The 17,232-nt window shown below is 49.2% G+C and overlaps 1 protein-coding gene across 1 annotated transcript; it reads right to left on the bottom strand.

Annotated features, from left to right (window-relative positions):
• Positions 1-686: 686 nt before the first annotated feature.
• Positions 687-8,431, bottom strand: Prelid3b (PRELI domain containing 3B). The gene is given in 6 exon segments (NM_001246785.1): positions 687-1,324; positions 2,428-2,530; positions 2,640-2,710; positions 3,572-3,661; positions 4,555-4,723; positions 8,350-8,431. Coding segments are annotated over 6 exon segments (588 nt in total). The 5' UTR covers positions 8,382-8,431; the 3' UTR covers positions 687-1,201.
• Positions 8,432-17,232: the final 8,801 nt, after the last annotated feature.

Genomic DNA, 17,232 nt, shown 5'->3' with positions numbered 1-17,232 from the left:
GGGGTCCTAAGCCAGCATCCCAGCGCCGCTTAGAGGGCTCTGTGGTGCTGTTTGCCGGTTCACTGCCTCCGAGAAAACCAACCACCCCGACACAGGCACCACAGCAAAGACCATTAGTGCCCCCCACAGCCTGTGGTGTTCTCTGGTGTTCCCTCCCACCCCCTGTGCTTCTCACCCAACACCCCGCTGGAAAGATGAAAGGACCAGGATCTAGGTGATGACATCTGAGTCGCCTCAAATGATAGACAGCTCTTCACATGAAAGATGTTTTGTGGTCATAATTACCTCCAAATGTAATTATATTCAAATAACTCGACTTATCATGCCCTAGCAATTGCAAAGCCATGATTTTGACATGTGGCAATTTATAAGTAAATGTGAAATGCTATGAGATGTAACAGCCGCTCTTCTGTCTCAGTGTTCTGTTTAAGAGTGATACGACACTCAGGTAATGACTTTATTTTTCAGTTAACATAACCAGCCCACAGTACAGCATGCGAAATCACAAAGTACAAATTCAAGGAAGGGAATGCCTTTACTAAGTCACAAAACTTTGGCAAATTAATACAGTACCCGTTAATACAATAAAATACTTTTTTTTTTTTTTTTTTTTTTTTGCTGGAGTCATATATCACCTTAGTGCTAATTTGCACTCCAAAAATATCATTTAAGTACCAAATCCAAACACTGGTTTCCAAGAGGGCAAGTTATTTTATACAAATTAATGGCATTTGAAATTATACAGTTTCTTTTTTTAAAGTGAGTTCCTCGGGCAGGTGGTTCCAGTTCACAGCAGCGGGCAACTGTGTGGACTTGAGGGCGGCCGGCCTTTCTTCTGGTTGGTCCATACCCAGATACTGTTCCAGTCCCTGACAGGCTCTAAGATTCTACCTAAGGAGACTTGAGGTCAACATCGATTTCTTCTAAGTACTTAAACAAAAAACAAACAAACCCATGAATTGTTCACACGAACACAAGACTCTCCAGTCAGCTCCCTCAAGCCCTTCCACCTCAGACAATCACTTTGATTTAGAAACTCTCCATCTTTTGCTTTGATCAAAAGTCACAGCCTTACCCCAGCTCATTAAAAAAAAGAAATAATAAACTCTACCTAAAATAGCCGTATCTTTTAAATAACAAATAAATATGATGTCAGCTTGGAGAGTCCTGGGGCCCTGAAGCTGCACACCCATCTCCACTGTCATTTTTCCACCAAGGCTGCCGCGGCTGCCATCGGCGTCCGTATGCTTCCTCTTGCTGATGCTGCCAAGTCTTCAATCTCAGCGTTCAGTTTATGGATCACCCATTCCATTGCTTCTCGGCCCTTAAAAAGTGCAATACATTTATTGTTACTGGGAGCAAGTGTGTACATAAAGGAAATGGCAGCCAGAATAAGAGGGGGTGTTAGAGGCTAACTAAACCTCAGGGACAGATCGCTTGTCCCTGTTTTCTTTTTCTTCTCAGTCATTATTTACCAAATACCAAATGCCTTGAGCAATTGGCTTGATCCAGAAGCCAATTTTTATTTTGTATGCAGAAGATGTTCTAGAAGGAGGTACAGCTGAGTGGCAGGGTGTCTTGTTGACTGTGTGATTAGAATGGTGAAACCCCCTTTCCTCCTGAATCATCGGTGTAAATCAATCATGCACACACCCAGGATCTGGTCCTTGACCATGCACCCCTTCCTTCCCGGGGCTCTAGAGTTTGAGGAATGAAGAGGACACTTCATGCTTCCTGTCTAAGGGTCTTTGCACATGCTCCTCCCCACTCCCACCCCACCCCCACACCCCATGTTCTTCCTGGATACTGCTGGCACCAACTCCGTCTCTCTCAGCACTTGGCACAAACATCAGTTACCAAACACTCATTAAACCCTCACGCCTGCCTTTACTTTTCCTTTCCCAGGGGAGTGCTGTGTGATTAAGGCTGCCTTCCTGAGGCCTAGGAGAGCAAAGCACATTTGTCTTGCTGCCTGCATTATCTCGAGACTGCCTTGAATGACTTGATGAAATGTGTTAAAGAAATGTGTTAGGTACCTTTCCCCCTAAACTTACTGTTTTAACATGGGAGTGATTCCCAAAGGAGTATCCAGACACACATGTGACACATTCATCAAATAGTTTCATGACGGAAACCAGAAGTAAAAATGTCTAAAACTGATGGGCATAACAAAATACTGCTGAGGAACAGCACTATTTGTTGTTATGCTAACTATTGGTTAGCATACACAGGGCTGTTGTCATCCAAGTATGTCTACTACAATGGGCCCTGAGCTGCTAGTAATGCTGGCATGTGCACAGCCCACCCAAATGGATACCTACTGTTCTGCCTCTCCCTATAGAATGGCCCCGTCAGCTTTGGAGACAGCTACATTCAGGCAGTAAACCTGGGACAGTGAGCGATGAGGAGATGTGCCCACCCACTTACTTTGTTAGCATTGGAAGATATGGTGCTTGCCATGAGTCCTTCAAGGTAGCTGCTGAGGCTGACCCCTTTCACGGTGATGATGGCTTCCTGGGTCAAGACAGTTCTGGCAAAATAACCCACAGCTTTAGATGACACATGTTTGATTTGCAAAGAGCAGCCCACCAAGAAACACAATGCCTCACCCAGTGAGGACACCATCAGGCTTTACTTACTTCTCTGGGTCCTGGGGGTGCGGCTTGTATGTGAGCCTCTCGTCTACTGAGACCATATTTGTAAATGAGATCTACAGGGTAAGGAAAAAGTCAGGCCACTTTGGAAACCAAGACACAGCCCCAAATCTTATTTGCTAAACACACAAAACAAAAAACTTAAACCATCTTGACATTACTGGGTAACTATAATTTAAATTTATACTTAAATTTCACCAAACTTTTATTTGGGCAGGGAGGTGGCTCCACAGGTAAAGAAAGGTGTTTCCCCTAAGCATGACAACCTGAGCTCTATCCCCTCATAGGAAGCGCCAACTCCCATGGCAAGCTGTCCTAATGGTTTCCTGGGTATGTCCCTCCTCTATACTCTAAATGTAAAGAAAGAAAATGATTTAGGAAATTCAGGGTTAGGAGTATAGAGCACCTTTTCCCCTTTACTTATGTATTTATTTTTATTTTTTAACTTTGTGACGCTAGGGAATTGGACTTAAGGCCACAACCACACTAGGCAAGTGCTCTATCATGCCCTTAGCCTTCAAAATAAATAAATAAAATGGGAGGTGGTGGCAATCGGGAAGTAGAGGTACACGGAGCTCTTGCGTTCAGGCCAGCCTAGTCTACAAAGCGAGTTCCAGGACAGACAGGGCTGTCTCAAAAAAACCAAAAACCAAAACCAAAACCAAGAAACCAAACAAACTATGTATGCATGAAATAAGGGAGCCTCTCCCCATGTTGCCCCATATGGCCTTGAATGCAATCTGTAGTCTAAGTTGGCTTTGAACCTGTGACTCTCCTGCCCAGCCTTCGAAGCAGCTGGATTACAGGTATATATACTACTCTGCCCAGCCACGCACTGACTTTTGATAGCACACACTCATTCATATTTCATTTGTAAGAAAAGACATCCTCGGTCAAAGAGTGAAGAAAGGACTCACATTGGTGGACTTGAGCTCCATTGTCTTCTTTACCGGGTCGACCACAGAGTGCTCCTGCACGTACGTTTTTGTTCTTGCGGCACCAATAAGCTACAGGCAACACTACAGTTAGTAACCAGAGCCCTTTCAAGCAGGGCCACTTTTACTTGAAGGCACAAATGTGTTAATTATGTTGAACCAAAACCTGTTGGCGGTAATGGACTTGCACCCAGAGGAAGCCAAGACTGCCAAAGGCCCTACTTAAGAACCTTCCCCATAGGCAGCCGGTGACCAGCTGTGACCTGTGTGTGACACTGGGGCAGGAAGGGGACATCTGGAAGTCAGGAGACCCCAGAATGCACCGTGTCTCTGGTAGAGCTCAGTGGTATAGATCAGTCAGTGTCTCAAGCAGCCCCGGGAGAAGCCCCGTTCTTCCACTGGTGAGATAGGAAAGCAGGCCTCACAGCTGAGGGGTACCTCCACAATGAGTACCCTCTATGGGTGCGTCCCAAGCCCACCCACCTCTGCTCTGGTGGAAAGTAAGCTCTTCCCTGTTCTGAATAGAGACCCAATACAGAAGCCTGGATCCAAGCGCCGCCATTTCTACCACACCAACTGGCATTCTAGTTTCTTACTGCCTCTATCAGCTCACTGAAGCCTGGTGGTTTGTCACAGAAACAGAACTACTTCTAAATGGAGAGAAAGTACCAGACCATGGCCTAAATGCAGAACAGCAAGCCAAACAGAATTCTTGTCACTTAATGTGCACAACCCACAAGGGCTCAATGTCACCTAATAGCTAGGACCTGGCCATTGTAAATTCCATGACAGGCCTCAGGCTGGTGCAAAAGCAGGAAAAGATGCGACCCCCTCTTTACCAAGCCGGCTTCCCACAGCCGTGGGACCTTCGGGAGGACTGAACACTCTTTGCAGTTAGCCAAGCACTCCTAACCCTTTATCATGGAAATGCGGTGGAGCACGCTGGCACACTTGTCCATACTCACAGACTTCACAATGGAAGGCAGGCCCCACTCTGTGCTGAGGAGTCTGTGGCTGTGCAGCTTTCCAGAGGGATCCACATGTCTGTCCAGCACGTCAACGCCCACTACACTGGGATTCATGGGGTTGGGGTATTTCTGCATTGCAGCCGTGGTAACCATTTCCCATGGATGGCTGCAGACAAACCAAAAACCAAATGTGCAAAATGGCGGAGGAGGTAAGGCACTCTTTCAGCACAGCACGCTATGCTTCACGATGACCATGAGTTGATGTTGGGCAATGACCTTTGGAGACACTGAGTGCTGAGGATGTTAACTGTGTGCGGACCTGTGTTTGCAGAACACAGACCGCACGCACAGCACTGCCTATGAAGCACCCTTACAGCAGCACGCCTCTCCTGGCAGTCCTGCTCAGTCTTCCTACCTACCCCTATCCACAGGTAAGAGCAATCAACAGCCCATAAAAATGTACTCAAAGACCATGTTCATAGAAGCAAGTGGGGAGATGCCAGCAGACCACAGTTCTATAAGAACTCCAGGCACCATGGCCACGATTAGGAAGGATCATACTACCGATTTATGATTAAGCATTTTCTGTTTTGTTTTATTGTTTTCTTTTTGAGATGGGGTTTCTTAGTGTAGCTCTGGCTGTGCTGGAACTTGCTCTGGAGACCAGGCTGGCCTCAGACTCAGAGATCCGCCTGCCTCTGCCTCCTGTGCGCCACCAGCACCCGGCTGATTAAGCATTTTATCAACAGAAGTAACACTTGCTCTTTGTTATTATCCGCTGCCTTCCTCCAACTCTGGCTTCAGCTCTGAAAAGGTCACACACTAGGAAATGCCAAGGGCCTAGTGACTTAGCATGAGCACCTGCCATCACTCCAGTGGCTGAGAACTTCAGCTTCTTTACTTTTTTGAAAAGGGCCACATACCTAATGTGCCACATTGGCACCTGTCTTCTGGGGACAAAAGGCACTCACTTCTCAGGAAGCCCTGACTGACCAATTAGCATCAACGCTGGGTGGTCCATCTGCAGTCTTAGCCCACCCCTTTCCATACTATTTATCTGTGTGTCCTTGTGTTCTGGAGATGGATTTTAAGCTAGGCCCACAGACACAAACCACAGAGCTCTTGTTTCTCTAAAAGCAAAGCAGGTGGGCATTCATCCATTTCAATTTTCTGGAGAAGCTGGGCATTGGTGGTGCACGCCTTTAATCCCAGCACTTGGGAGGCAGAGGCAGGTGATCTCTGTGAGTTCAAGGCCAGCGTGGTCTACAGAGTGAGTGCTAGGATAGGCTCCAAAGCTACACAGAGAAACCCTGTCTCGAAAAACAAAACAAAACAAACCAACAAACAAATCAACTTTCTGGAAAACCCAGACTGACAACTACACCTTGCCAACAGAAGACAAACCTCAACCCCATTAATTTTCCAGAACCACAGACAACCAGTGACATAGTTTTTAATGTTTTTACTTAGTCAAAAACATATAACTGAGCCTTAACTTCTACTTAATCTCGAGCCCTATTCCACAGTCAAGCAGGTATGTAAGTAGAGGGTTCATAAATCTAAGCTGCCCCCAATGGCAGTGATTTGGCCCAGCCCTCTGACTGTCATAGAGTCAACTGCCTAACAAGAAAATCAGATGAGGCCCTCTGGTCCACCATCCTGCCAGGAGGCAAGGTTAGAGGCCTCCTCTCCCCCCTCTGAAAAATTAACAAATGGCCTGGGGCTACTGTACTTGATTGGGATTTGCCCTATTTGTGCTCTCCAAGCCGATGACGTTCCATAGCACTGTTGACCTAGCTCAAACTTCACCAAGGGCACACACTGTGATCACCAGTGTTCCAGCAATTAGGGTTAGCTTCATTAGCAAAACATGATTATGTGAAAAAGACCCTGGAAGACATTCACAGAGCGCCAAAGTAGAGTTGAGCCACCCTGGCCACAGCAGACTGGCCTGTAAATGGGAACACTGTTAACTGACAGAGGTGGCAACAGTTATTTCTGTCACTTATAAAAGCTGTGCTAGGACATAACGTACACTCAGACACTGGAAGACTCAACAACTGACTCCACACTGAGTGCTAATGCTATGCCGTGTCTCGGAAGTGCCCCACCCCCCAAATCCAAGACATATGCCTGAAGAATGACTTGGGATCCCGCTAGAGAGAGTGGTGTTCTCCAGATGGAACCAGGAATATGGTAGCGGAACATCTGGACTGAAACTCAGGAGGCTACGTTGTGAGCTCAATGCGCCTCCATCTTTGCCATTCTGTTTTCTGAGACTCCACCTTGCCAAACAGTCCCACCACACTATGTAGTTCGGGCTAACCTCAGACTCATGGCAATTTTCCTGCCGCAGGCCCGGAAATGTTAGGGTTATAGGCATGCTGCACATCCTGCTTGAGATACAGATCTGAGTGCCATGACTGTGAGTGGGTTGGGCCCTTGATTGGGTGGCTCAGCTTGTCTGGAGAGAGAGCAGTGCCGGGTGTCCTCGCAGGGCAGGGACAGCACTTATTTGCAGATCTACCATCTATCTTATACGAATGCTTATACTCTTTATCCACCACCTTAGTAGTCTTTGTTGTCACAGAACTGTGACAACAAAGACTACTAAGGTGGTGGATAAAGAGTAAGACAGGAAAGTCGATGACTAAATTTCACTGAACACACACACAGGTAGGAAAGGGGAGGAACGGGTCCAAGGGCAGACAGAGGAGTGGAGAAAGGAGACAAGCTGAGGGAAGTGTCGAGGACCAATGGGGAGGAACAAGTCCTAAGCAGGGGACTTGGCGCCAGTAACTCTAAAACATTCAGATCCAGAAGAGGACTGGGGTGTAGAACCTGCTTCTTTGGAAATAAAAGAGTATCAAAGGCAGTGACCAGGTTAAAAAGCACCCCAAGGACCACAGACTCACAGCCCCAGAAGTGTTAGAAGGGTTGACTGACTCCCTTCTAGTTCCAGTACTCTGTCCTTGTGGGGCACAGAAGACCCTCAGATACCTCTGATTCACCATGTAAAAATGTTTGCATCTTGTTTTAAAGTTGCCCCCGGTATCAGTATCCGCATGCCTACACTGAAACACACCACAGAGCTATCCTATTGAAACAGCGTGGCAAGGCAGGCAAAATGAGTGAAAACAGCCCAGATCATCCGGAACTGGATGGGCGGTGGCGCTGTGAACCGGGGTGGTGCAATCCCATCACCCCGCAGGCCCTGGTCCTGTTTCCCACTACGGGTTCGGGAACCATCGGGGCATGGGGGGCTCGGCTGTCACGGCTCGCAGGAATGGGAGACTATCTGAGGAGCGAGCCGGGTCTCCAGACCTCGGGCTGTTCCTCAGGCTGAGGTGACCCGAGTTCACCAGGAAGGAGCTCCACCCGGCTGGACGGCTGCCCGGATGGGTGTCTGTGGGAGACCCACGGAGCGGGGGCTCAGGCGGGACGCCCAGCACACCGCGAGGCCGTCGGGCTTCCGCCAGGGCGCTCCAGGCTCGCACGAGGGAGTCGGAGCTCAAAGCACCCCGGGCCACCGTGAGGCCGTCGGGGGGCGGGGGGGGGCCGTGCGTTCTGCGACCCCCGGAGTCACTTCCGGGTCAGGCTCGACGGCCGGCTCCTGTCTTCCGTCAGGGGCGGGGACCCACGTCCGGGGTCACCGGGGCCCTAACTCGGCTTGGGGTTGTGACCTTGGCGCGCCCCCCCGCCCGTCCCGGGCTCAACCCCGCTTGTCCCGCCACACCCGACGCCAGGCAGCCCCCCGACGGCGCCGGAGCCGGTAGCCGCGCCCACACTCACTCAAAGACGTGCTCCGAAGTCCAGATCTTCATGGTGCCAGCCGCTGCGCGGTGTCCCCCGGCGTCCCGGGACAACGAGGCACAGTACTTCGCCGGCCCCGCCCCGTCCCGTCCCGGCCGGCCGGCCTCGCAGCGCGCAGGCGCCGTCGGGCCCAGCGAGAGGAGGACGCCCGGAAGTGCCGTCCCGCGGCCTAGCGGAGCCGGGCTAGGCCCCGCCCCCTCGGCGCAGCCAGGCCCCGCCCCCTCAGCGCAGCGCAACCAGGCCCCGCCCCTCGCGCTCGGCGCAAGGGAGGTCCTGCCTTCGTGAGGGCTCAGTGCGCAGGCGCAGAGTCGGCTAGCGCCGAGGCAGACGGGCGGGCGCCGTACTGCGCGTGCGCGGGCCCCGCGGCGGGAGGCTCGGCGTTTGGCGGGTTTCTGAAATCTTCCAAGTCGTCTCTTCGGACGTGGCCGGGCCTCGCGGCGTTCACCAGAGCACGCTTTGGTGCTGTTGTCTCAGAGAGTTAGTCCAGCCCTTTTGCTTCAAGCTAAACGGTTGCGGGTGGCCATCAGCGCCGTGCCCGTCCTCCTTGCGAGCCCAGGCAGGGGTCGTGACCCTCGCCCGGCGGGACAGGGCTGCCCATCCGCCCAGCGGCGACCACTGCCCCGCCTCGGGAGCCGTCGGAGCACGGAGGCCTAGACAGGGCTGGAGCAGGAGCCAGCGGCCAGGGCAGATCGCTCTGGGGTCATAGGTCACCCCCCCCCCACACACACCCTAGGTGATGCCCACGCCCGCCCGTGCCCGCATCGCAGCTCCCTGCTACACACCTCCCAGCCAGGACCACCCCGACATCATCCCGAGTGTCTGCTAAGTCAGCCCCCAGAGGCCAGCTCTGGCCTGTCCCCGTGAAGGCCCTCTGGATGCCAGAGGTTCAAAGGTTATTGGAAGACGCAGTGATTATTTGAGGAGTGAATTAATGAAAACATCCAGTTTATCTGCTTGACTTTAGTCTGTAGGCACCCGAGGGTGAGGCTCTTGCAAGGCTTGTTCGGTGATTTCCTCCCTGTACCTGCCTAATAATTACAGATGCCATGCGTGAGTGAGTGACTAAGAAGTGAGGGCGGGGGCGGATGGCGTGTCGTTCTATTCAGAGATGCTCCCCGCTAAGGTGGACCAACTGCTTGGCTTGGGTTTCAGGTATAGCTTCCCACCTCTGCTCATCCCTTTTCCCCATCCTGTGTCTCCCGACTGAACAATTTCTTATTCGAAATGACAGTTGGAGGAAAATTTCGGCACTTTAGGAGCCACTTAGAACTACTGTTTCATTTTTATCCCCAGTTTTGTTCAATTGTTAAAAAACAAAAGTCAGGTTCATTTAGGAGAGTGGATAATTCTTTTTTTTTTAAATAGCCAAAGCCATTTATATTTTAGAAAAATAGAAAAAGTACATTAGATGGGAAGGAAATAATATGGTTGGTAGCTGCTAAGTGCAATTTGTGGTACTTGGTTTTTTTTTTTTTTTCTTTAATATTCAGTACTTTGAGTGGTCTCTTGGGGAGGTAATGCTTTAAGGGCTGCTGAGAGGGGCTCAGCCTTGATTAAATGTGTGAAGTTATCCTCCCTGGCTGTTACTGGCTCTGGAGCCATTAGTACACAGTAGTCTGTCCTTGATGTCCTGGAGCTTTGTGAAGCTGTACACCAGCTAGCAACCCTTTCCTTCCTTCCTTCCTTCCTTCCTTCCTTCCTTCCTTCCTTCCTTCCTTCTTTCCTTCCTTCCTTTTGGAAGAATGTTATTTTCCCCCGTAGTTCAAGATTTTTATCTGTCCAAGTCATCCCAGAAAAGTGATGTCTTCTCTATTGTACTCATAAACACCACTGTAGCAATCTACTGACTTTCCTTCCTACTTCTGGAGTTATGGGGATGAAGTAATGGGTGGATGGAGCTCTGGGGTCCAAGGGTCTTTTCTGTGTCTCCCCTTGGTAAAAATGCTGACAACTCTTTGGGTTTGGAGAGCAAGATCTTCTGTCACTACCTCCTGTAGACCCAGTAGGAGGCTCCCCGAGGGAACAAAAGACGGTTTGGTTTTTGTTTTGTTTTGGGTTTTTTTTTTTTTTTTTTGGCCCCTAAGAAGCACTGTTTCACTGATGGTGCCTCTTACTGAAAGAGAAGTCATTATTAGTAGTAGGTCATTAACTTGGCTCCTGTGGGTCTGGCCCAGGGATGACACCTGTCCCCACTTCCTTTTGGTGTAAAATCCTGCTCAGCCTGTGGCTGGAAGAATGCAGATATGAATCCCACCTGCTAGGACCTTTGCAACTGTAGTTTGGGGAGCCAGTCAAGAGAAAACTGGAAGGTGTTTAGAGAGAAGACTCTGTGTCTGGGGAGACCCTGGACTGTGAGCAGTAACCTCAGGCTTTCCTGAGATTGTGGGAGGCACAACGGAAGAGGAGGTAACTGTGGACCTCGAACCAGACATTGGCTTGTGAAGAGGCACAAGCAAGCATTGCTGTTAATGGATTTCAGGGACAAGCCCTGGTACTGACTCTGACTGAGCCTCAGTGCCTTTGATTTCTAAATTTCAATCATCCGCCCTCCATTTTTGTTTTTTGTTAGTTTTTTTTACATTTTGCATCATCCTTATTTTTTGTGATTCATAAACCACGAGATGAGATTAAATTGCATGCCGTTCTCAGTAGGGTGATGATGTCTTGTGCCAGCTCACTCTTCCCCACCCTGGACATGTGTCAGATTGTTGTTCAGCATATCCATGCTCTACACACCACCCACCAGCACAAATCCCCCAGTGTTTCCATGCTGTAGACACCACCCACCAACACAGATCCCCCAGTGTATCCATGCTGTAGACACCACCCACCAGCACAAATCCCCCAGTGTATCCATGCTGTAGACACCACCCACCAACACAGATCCCCCAGTGTATCCATGCTGTAGATGTTATTCTTTTGTTTAAAAAGAAGAAAAGAGAAATATTGTTGAGGACATAAGATTATAAGTTTATTATAAGGCCCGGTAGAATGGGGAGACTAAGAAGAGGAACAGGGTAATGGCTGACCGCCATGGCCGGTCGCCATAGAGAGACAGAGCGGGGAAACAGAGAGAGGGGACAGAGAGCAGGAACAGGGGGAGAGAGAGAGAGAGAGGGCAAGCGTAAAGGGGCAGGGAGAGAGAGAGAGAGGGCAGGGGCCTATCTTTTAAAGGGGTCCTCTGCACCTGCGTACAGACTTCTTTCCCATGGAACCTTGGGCTGACCAGGTGACCTGAGTGGATTCCACCAGGTAACAGGGGCAGGCCAGCATAATGCCTGAACCTTTCATTCCCACCTCTACTTATTATTAAAAAAAGGTGGGTGTTTAGACATGGCAGGTTAAGGAATAAGGGCGTCGACTTCTTAAGACTGCTTCCTGCTGACATGGGGGGCGTTGACCATCTTTGGGGGACCCGAGAAGGTTGGGGTGCTGCCACGTCCTGGGGAAGCTGGTTGTTTCATTGTAGTCCAGGCTGTATGCAACTCCCTGGCGCCTCTTAGACCTGGCAAGATGTTGACAGAGCAGAAGACAAGGTTGAGATTAGAAAAAAAATTTTCTTAGGTCCTGTCACTTGAGGGGAAGATTGTAAGATGAGGGAGGGGTTCCCGAGGTGTCCCAAGATGAGTGAAGGGAATTTGGGACCAGGGAAAGATTGAATATTACCTGGAGTGAACCTGACCTGTTTGGATATGATTCGGCTCCCTGGAACTTACAAGAATCCTTAGAGTTTGTGGAAACATAAGTATTAGACATGTTAGAATCATATTCATGTTAGAAGCAATTTGGCTGAAAGTATTACCATTTAAAAATAGACAGATTTTTTTAGGACAATGAAAAGCATCTTAATCTTGACCTTGTAGTTATGATCATATAGTGGTATTGTTGAACTTTACTATGAACAGTAGCATGAAAAATAGAGAAATCAGGAACATATTTTATTCTTTTTAATGTCTCAACTCATTTTATCACCATTTAAGCCTTTATATCCTCAGGCCTTCGTAACTACATTTTCAGACCTTCATACATCTTAGACTTTCCTATCTTTACATAGATAAACCCTAAAATACCTGTTACTGGAATCTGTTTTGCTTTAAGCTGGCAAGACTATCAGTCGTCAAAAGCATCAGAGTTCTTGAGAAGGATAAGATTTTACCTGAATCAATCATTAAAGAATAACAGAGACTTGCCAGCAGGCTGCATGGACAGCCATCCCCAAGGTGCTCCATCCATAGTAGTGGGCTGCAGGACACCTGCCTTCTTGCTGATAACTTGCGACCTGTGGATTAGAGACTTTGGGAAGACTCGCCTACCGTTGGCCCAAGCAACGCCGGGAAAGTCGATTCCGTTGTCCTCTTGTCCATGGTCTGGAATACTTTGTACCAGTTGAGGTGAAGGGCAGGGTTGCTCAGTGACCAGCGTTGTCACTGAGATGAAGTTTCTTCAGTGCCCAGTCTTCTCGGAGGAAATGGGGTGGGGCCAGCAGCTGGCCTATCTCTCTGTTACAAAAAGCTTTTTAACAAAACATTTTAAATGCCATATTCTCTAGATCTCTGAGCATTTGAGGGCTGTCTGTTTAGTATCTTAGCAGTTAAGTTTGCCTTTAGTTAGAGAAAAAATACCTTTTTTGTAATAAAAGCTGTACCTTTGTAAACGGCTTACAGGATAAACTGAGTGGTATAAATATTTTGTTAATTTGAATAGACTTTAAATGTTTATCATCATTTAAAGATATATAGCAATTTAGAAATATGAGACTTAATAGTTTAATTTAAGTTGTATATAGAGCTAGATAAGTATAAAGTTAAATTACAGGTACAGAGATAAGCAGGACTGGATAACAGTAAAGGGGGAGTCAGATTGTAATCTCTGATCCGTACATTGTAGCAAACAGACAGGAGATTTAAAGAGACAGAGTAGATTTAAACAGAGGGCCCTGGAAAGGCACAGTATTTAGTAAACAAGCCATGAACAACAGAGCCAGTGAAAGAAGAAAAAGACAAAAAATAAAATAAGAAGAAAAAGACAAAAATAAAATAAAAAGCAAAAAGATCTGGCAGAAATCAAAAATCTGGTAGACAGGTAAGCTGTTTGTGCCTACAGGTAGGTCACATGACCAAAACGGCGGCAACCGTAAGCCGCTTTTGTCTGTTTACCTGCTTGTTGGATGAAACCAGAAAGGTTCCTCTATGCATTTCCCATGGGTGAGGCAGGTGGAGAACCGGCAAAAAGCTCCTCTACGGATGCACGTCTGCCCGTGGGAGTTGCCAGGGGCCTGGCCCCGAAGGGGACACAGCTGTCCCGAAACTGAAAAAGGACCCAGCAGTCCGAACTGAAAAAAGCAAAAAAGCACCGCTCCTGGAGCGGGATCCCATGCCTGACCTTTAGGAAATGCACCCAACAAGTGAAAGAAATAAAAAGTAAGATGTCAGGTGGCAGTGCTTGCCGGTGGAAGTCATTGAACTGAGTGGGTAGGCCTAAGCCAGGTCACCTGGTTATGACCAAGATGGCGGCCCCCAGGTTAGCACATGTGGCCGATGGCGACCCCCGTAAGCCCATTTTCAATTGCCAGAAAAGTTTTCTCAAGTAGACATTGCCAACCAAGAAGAACCAGTCAGAGAAAGAACAAACAGAACAATGAGGGACATTCCCAGGTGAAAGAAAGTTCCCACTGGGAGGCAGAACTCCGCTCATTTACCTACTCGCTGCCAATAACCGAAAGATCCCGTAAAAATGTATTTCCCGTGGGCAAGGCCGAAAAATGTACAGATTGCCCTGTCTGAGAGCACCCGGCCCGAAACCGAAAAATGGACCCAGATTGAACAGCGCTGGGTCTGCCCCATGGGAACAGTTTGGGTTTCTTACCGGATTGTAGCGAATAGGCAGATCAGTGAGTTTAAGAGATCCTTAGTTGGAAAAGCGGCGAGTTGAGTTCCGGCATCTCAGGCTGCTGCAGGCAGGAGGAAGTGCCAGGAAAAGTGGAGATGGAAGTGGGCTATGAGTTAAGATTTTAGGATCTCCGAGATTTCCCGTGCTCCTGGCAGGAAAAGTTACAAAGAAAGAAAAACTATCTCACCAGTTAGCTTTGGGAGAGTGTCTACAGAGAGAGCCTAAACCAAGTCGGGCGCCAAAATGTTATTCTTTTGTTTAAAAAGAAGAAAAGAGAAATATTGTTGAGACAGACATATTGACTATAAGTTTATTATAAGTTTATTATAAGGACCGGCAGAATGGGGAGACTAAGAGGAGGAACAGGGTAATGGCTGACCGCCATGGCCGGTCACCATAGAGAGACAGAGCGGGGAACAGAGAGACGGGGGGAGAGAGAGAGACAGAGAGACAGAGAGAGAGAGAAAGAGGGCAGGGGCCTATCTTTTAAAGGGGTCCTCTGCACCTGCGTACAGACTTCTTTCCCATGGAACCTTGGGCTGACCAGGTGACCTGAGTGGATTCCACCAGGTAACAGGGGCAGGCCAGCATAATGCCTGAACCTTTCAGTAGACACCACCCACCAACACAGATCCTCCAGTGTATCCATGCTCTACACACCACCCACCAGCACAAATCCCCCAGTGTTTCCATGCTGTAGACACCACCCACCAACACAGATCCCCCAGTGTATCCATGCTGTAGATACCACCCACCAGCACAAATCCCCCAGTGTATCCATGCTGTACACACCACCCACCAACACAGATTCCCCCAGTGTATCCATGCTGTAGACACCACCCACCAACACAAATCCCCCAGTGTATCCATGCTGTAGACAACACCCACCAACACAAATCCCCCAGTGTATCTCCATGCTCTACACACCACCCACCAACACAGATCCTCCAGTGTATCCATGCTCTACACACCACCCACCAACACAAATCCCCCAGTGTATCCATGCTGTAGATACCACCCACCAACACAGATCCCCCAGTGTATCCATGCTCCACACACCACCTACTGATATAAACCACTCCTCTCTAGTGAGCCATGTCCTGTACACTATTCATCTATGGCCCCAGGAGTCCACTCTCAGAGGATAAGTAGCAGCTATTTTAATTATACATGTATTTGGTACTTGTCCCCTGTTTCTATCTCAGAACTGACACCTTGTGATTTCCTGAGTGCTATGAATGGGCTGCTTTAGATGTCTCAGTTCACAGTGAGGGTGGTAACAATACAACATAGTGGCATCATGCTCTACACACCACCCATCAGCACAAATCCCCCAGTGTATCCATGCTGTAGACACCACCCACCAACACAGGTGGAGCCAGACACGGGAAAGAACAATCAGGGCTAGAACCCTTAACCCTGCTCCCAAACCTCCAAGGAAGGGTGGGCAGAGCCAGCGATGGAGTTCTACAAGGCATCATGGACAAGGAGATCAGATGGGCTTTAGGTTGGTGAGCACAGCCACAGGCCTGAAGAGTATTGCACCCTAACTCCATGACAACAGAAGCTCCTGTGTACTGGATCCTTGGGGGCTCCACCCCATGTACTTCTCCAAATGACTCTCGATATCCTTTATTATAGGGTTTTCCCTGAGGCCTTTGAGATGTCCCAGCAAGTCATAAAATGCAAAGAGGGCATGGCCAGAGACACAGTTTATAGCTGGTCACTCCCCGAGTGCAAGTGACCAGGTGGAAGCTGACATCAGATATCCAAAGAGAGCAGACCTAGTAGGGGCAGTCACGAGGGACTAGGTGCTTAGCCCATTTCCAAGTAGAGTGTCCTCTGGAAAACTGCCACACATGTGTGCCCTCCTCCCAAACACAGTGTCTTTGTGTGGAGAGAGCTGTAGGAGGTAACTCTCAGAATCAGCTCCTTTGTGTTGAAAGACCTCAGAAGAGGTACTTTCGTAGAAGGAGACCCGCACCCAGGAATCAGCGAGACCACAGACTTGGATGCAAAACCGCAAGAGGTTTTATTAGAGACGCGGGTACCCGGGTGGACTTAGCTTCTGTGTGGCTAAGCGCGCCGAGCCAAGGGAGAGAGGTCCTTATATAGCAAAAAGCACAGTGCAGAAGTGAAAAGCATAGTTACAGGGATTCTATTGGACAATTTAATGAGGTACAGAGCATTTTCTCAAGGTTTGATAATTAGGCGAAGCGGCCTTGGCTCTATCTCATCTTGGGTACAACAGACTCGGCAGTTCCTCCCTCCGCGTCCAGATGGCTGACCTTGGGACGGAGCGTTCCCATCGGGCGGGAGCGGGGTGCCAGGCGGGGTGGGCCGGGGGCGCGAGTCCCGCCGGGGTGAAGGCTTGGGAGGGAGCCGGTGGCCGAGCGTGCGGCCGCGGGGGAAGTGGAGGCCGGCGGGGGTCTTTCAAGGGGTGCCCCCCAACATCTGCAATCGCAGCTGCAGCAGGGACAGCGGGATGAGGGGAAGCAGGGCGGCGGGAGTGCCCGTTTCCTCCTCGGCCAACTCTCCTCCCGCCCCCACCCGATCCCCATCCCCCATCCTTCCCAGCCCATCCCACCTGCTCCAGAGAGAACACCCAGCACCGGCACAGGCGGGGAAGACAGAGAGGCAGCAGCGGGCAGGGGACTTGCAGAAGCACTCCAAGCGGGTCTTTCATTCCCCCATTTCTCTTGTAACTGAATGGAATCTTTCATTCAGAGGTCTCTGGATATTTTGGGTCTATTAGAATGTAGGGACCAAATATAAGGATTTAAAAATAGAATAATCAGGGGTCCCATGAGAGTGAATATAAGAGTAGTGAACCAGGGGGACTTAGCGAACCATCCTTCGAACCATCCCTGTTGAGACCCAAATAGCTGTTGCCTCTGGTTAAGTCTTTCTCTAAGTTTGGCCATGCTGTCTCTAACTATTCCTGTATGGTCTGCATAAAAGCAGCATTCTTCC

The sequence above is a fragment of the Cricetulus griseus genome, chromosome 6, assembly GCF_003668045.3.
Source record: "Cricetulus griseus strain 17A/GY chromosome 6, alternate assembly CriGri-PICRH-1.0, whole genome shotgun sequence".
Taxonomy (NCBI): Eukaryota; Metazoa; Chordata; class Mammalia; order Rodentia; family Cricetidae; genus Cricetulus; species Cricetulus griseus.
The sequence above is the reverse complement of the archived record's forward strand: the minus strand, read 5'-3'. Positions and strand labels throughout refer to the sequence as shown.